The 3,411-nt window shown below is 47.6% G+C and overlaps 1 protein-coding gene across 1 annotated transcript; it reads right to left on the bottom strand.

Moving 5' to 3' along the window:
* Window positions 1-1,472: 1,472 nt before the first annotated feature.
* On the bottom strand, window positions 1,473-3,131 carry LOC102211969 (metal transporter CNNM2-like; the record flags this gene model as incomplete). Its single annotated transcript, XM_005755824.1, has 1 exon — window positions 1,473-3,131. A coding segment is annotated over exon 1 (1,486 nt), but the record flags the coding sequence as incomplete, so codon positions are not given.
* Between the last annotated feature and the right edge of the window lie 280 nt (window positions 3,132-3,411).

Raw genomic sequence — 3,411 nt, 5'->3', positions numbered from 1 at the left:
TCTCCACCAAAACAGTTCCCAGTTAATGTTCTGCAATATTACTTATCAATGAAGTGACTTGTGGATTCAGCGCCATTGTGTAGCACACACACACACACACACACACACACACACACAAACGCACACACACACAGGAACACAAGTAAACACAACCATTCAAATATTCACTAAATGGTTGTAACACACAAAATCTTAGTCATCAGATGTCTACTACAATCACAACAGAGATATGTAATAATAAAAAGAAATTGCAAACATTTGCTGATCTTAGTATTCTGATAAAATAACAGGATGGTGAACTTTCTCTGTTGACTCAGAAAACTGGTGCATGTCTGTGACTAGTCAGCTGTAATGAAAATAAATAAACAAACACCCCCCTCCCCAAATAGTATATTATGTAATGCTAATTTGGCAGAGGAACTACACCTAATTTCTGGTAATGGAGCTCGCTGATTTGTTCTGTTTTTCCTCCCAATTAATCCTCTTAAAGTGAAGCGAATATTCTAATAAGCGCACAACAGTCATGTTTTTTCCCCCTAGTTTTAAGAGTTCATAAATCAGCTGCTGACAGGTGTGTCTGTATATGCATCAGTCCAGTCCAGCACCAAATCTACAAACCCTTTCCAGGAATAACTTAGTCAGAAGCAACAACAGTGAGGGGGTTGGCTATGCAAAACATCAGATAAACCGTGGGTGAGGTAAACATCTTTCTCAAACACCATGCGCATACAAATACACACAGCACACGGGGGGGGCTTGAGGGTGTTAGAGGTTGTTATTCATTATCCACACGACTGCATTCCAGGATTGGACAAAAAAAGAGTTATCGCCACCATCACTCTGAAGCAAGCGCATGAGAGGCAGACAGGGATTTAAGCAGGTTCTCAAACAAGATGCCCCCACCTGATAACCTCAGTGCTGCTGTTGCACTATTCCCACATGTCCTAATGCATTTACAAATGAGAGAGAGGGAGAGATGAAAGGAATGGGAAAGTGTGAAAAGGGTTGCATAGGAGGAGGGCAAGGCATGAGGAGGAAAAGCAGGAGGGGAGAGAGAGAGTGAACATTAACACTTAATGGAAGTGATGGAGAATGATAAGGACACCTGCTTCTCCGCTTTACAGGAAGTGACCTGTGAAGATGTGGCAACTACACCTGTGGCAGATTCAGTGTTGTCTGAGGGGGAAAGAACCTTTGCTGCTACCTCCCCCATCTCTTTGTCCTTCAGTACAAGAAATTTATTGAGGAATTCCTCTTCCTTCTTTTTATTGCTCAATATCTGATTTTAGACATTTGACCTATAGATACACCACATGCACTCAGTGACTCCTTGCATCATAAACGATTACATAACTCATGTATCTACCTTGCCTTATCCAACAAAGAGAGTGGTCATGTGAAAGACCTGCCTAGAACAGACATCAACCTTTAACACATTCCAGGTGTCAAAGGTTGTTGCAAAACTCTCTTACCTTTTTTAAACTCCTCCAGCATTGCGTCAAGCTTGGTGTCATTGAACACAAAATGCAACGGGTGGCTGTAAAACTTTGTGATGGTTTTGAGCGGAGTGCAATCATCCGGGTCCACGAAGGCCAGGTCCTTGACCAAGAGCAGATCCACTATATTGGACCTCTCGCCCTCGAAAACGGGGATGCGCGTGTAGCCGCTCTTCATTATCTCGGACATGGTATTGAAGTCCAGCGTTGCATCCCCAGGAATCATGAAGCAATCCCTCAGCGGCGTCATCACGTCCTCTACAGTCTTAGTCCTGAGCTCCAGCGCGCCCTGGATGATGTTCAGCTCCTCTTTCACCAGATCGTTGTAGGGGTCCGTGACGCGCAGCATCTCCAGAAGCTTCTCTCTGTTGTACACGGTTCCTATCTCCTGTCCGAGCAGGTAGTCCAGTAGCTTACTGACTGGGTAGGACGCAGGGAAGGTAAGCAGCATGAAGAACTTGGTGAGGAATATGGTGTTGGCTCCCACAGCGAGGCCGTGCCTGGAGCAGATGGCCTGTGGCACAATTTCCCCAAAAATGACTATACCGATGGTGGACATGACAACAGCAATCAAGCCCGAACCGGCGATATCATCCAGCAAGATGGTTAGCGTGGTGTTCACTAACACGTTCCCGAGCAGAAGAGAGCATAGCAAATAATTCCCTTGGCTCCTGACCGGCTCTATTTTTTTGGCGTAATTCTTCTCCCTTTCCGTGCCGCAGTTCTGCACTATCTGGAGCTCCATGGGGTCCAGAGCCATGAGCCCCAGGTTCAGCCCGCTGAACATACCGGACAGGCAAAGCAACATGGAGATGAAGATGACCTGGAGCCAGAAAGGCAGCAGAAACTTTTTCTCCTCCACCACTATCACTTTGGTGTCATCCCCATCGTGGTAGATCCAGGTGTTCTCCGTCCGCGGGTCGTGCATCCCGGCCACGGCTGGTGTCGAGGTGGCGATGCAAAGGTAATACGTTTTACTCCTCTCCGTCTTTCGCAAAGGTTTGACCTCAATTTCAACTATACCGGATGTCTTTCGATTCAGGATGATGTAGGGCAATATCATTATATCCGAAGTCCTAAAACCACAGGGGTGCAAGCCGGACGAGTCCTCCTGGCTCTGGTTATCCCCCGAGGAGCTGTCAATGCTCCCAATCGCCCGGCTCCGCTCATGTTCCGTGAAAGCAATTTTGGACCAGGTCTCGTTGTTGATGTTCTGCCCGTACACTCTTAATTTTACCCGAGAGCGCTCACTCACCCGCAGGTAGCCCTTATCCATGAAGGAAATGTCGTCCGTGTCCTCCAGTCGGAGCCCTATGATGACGGTCTCCTCGGACCCTTCCTTGCCACTTGTCGGGGTGACACAGCAGCCAGTGACAGTTAAGAAAATCATCGCCAAAGCTCGGACCCGGTTAAGTGACGCCATTTTTGCAGCGGTGGGTGCTTGGGATAACGGTTCTGCCATATTGATAACAACTGGCAACCAACCTCCTGAATGAAAAGGGCTTTTAAAAATCAGAGCCAGTCGGAGTCCGCCTTCATCTCCGCCCAGGGTTGCCGTGACTTGTGCATCGGGACCTGCTCGTTCCCACTACGTGTCCGACACTGATGACTCGCGAGCGCAGGCTTACGGGCCAACTCGTGCCTCCCCTGGTGTCCCCGATACAGGCGACGGCGACGACCAATCGGGAGGTTCCGCTGGCCGGGAGGCGGGGCGTCCGCAGCCTCCTTGGCGAATCAAATTCCAAAACAAGTGCACCTCATGTTAGGAGACAGATAGGACTTTACTCGTGACTTCTTAAAACATATCATGCTAGAAAAGACAACCACAATACCCGGTCTAAATGTTTAAAAAAGGCACGTGCAAAGATTAAAGGTTAACTAAAATAAATACTACAACATGTTTTATCTATATAGA

The sequence above is a fragment of the Pundamilia nyererei genome, unplaced genomic scaffold (genome assembly GCF_000239375.1).
Source record: "Pundamilia nyererei isolate P.nyererei 1_Seehausen unplaced genomic scaffold, PunNye1.0 scaffold03608, whole genome shotgun sequence".
Taxonomy (NCBI): Eukaryota; Metazoa; Chordata; class Actinopteri; order Cichliformes; family Cichlidae; genus Pundamilia; species Pundamilia nyererei.
This window is presented reverse-complemented; position numbering and strand designations above follow the sequence as displayed.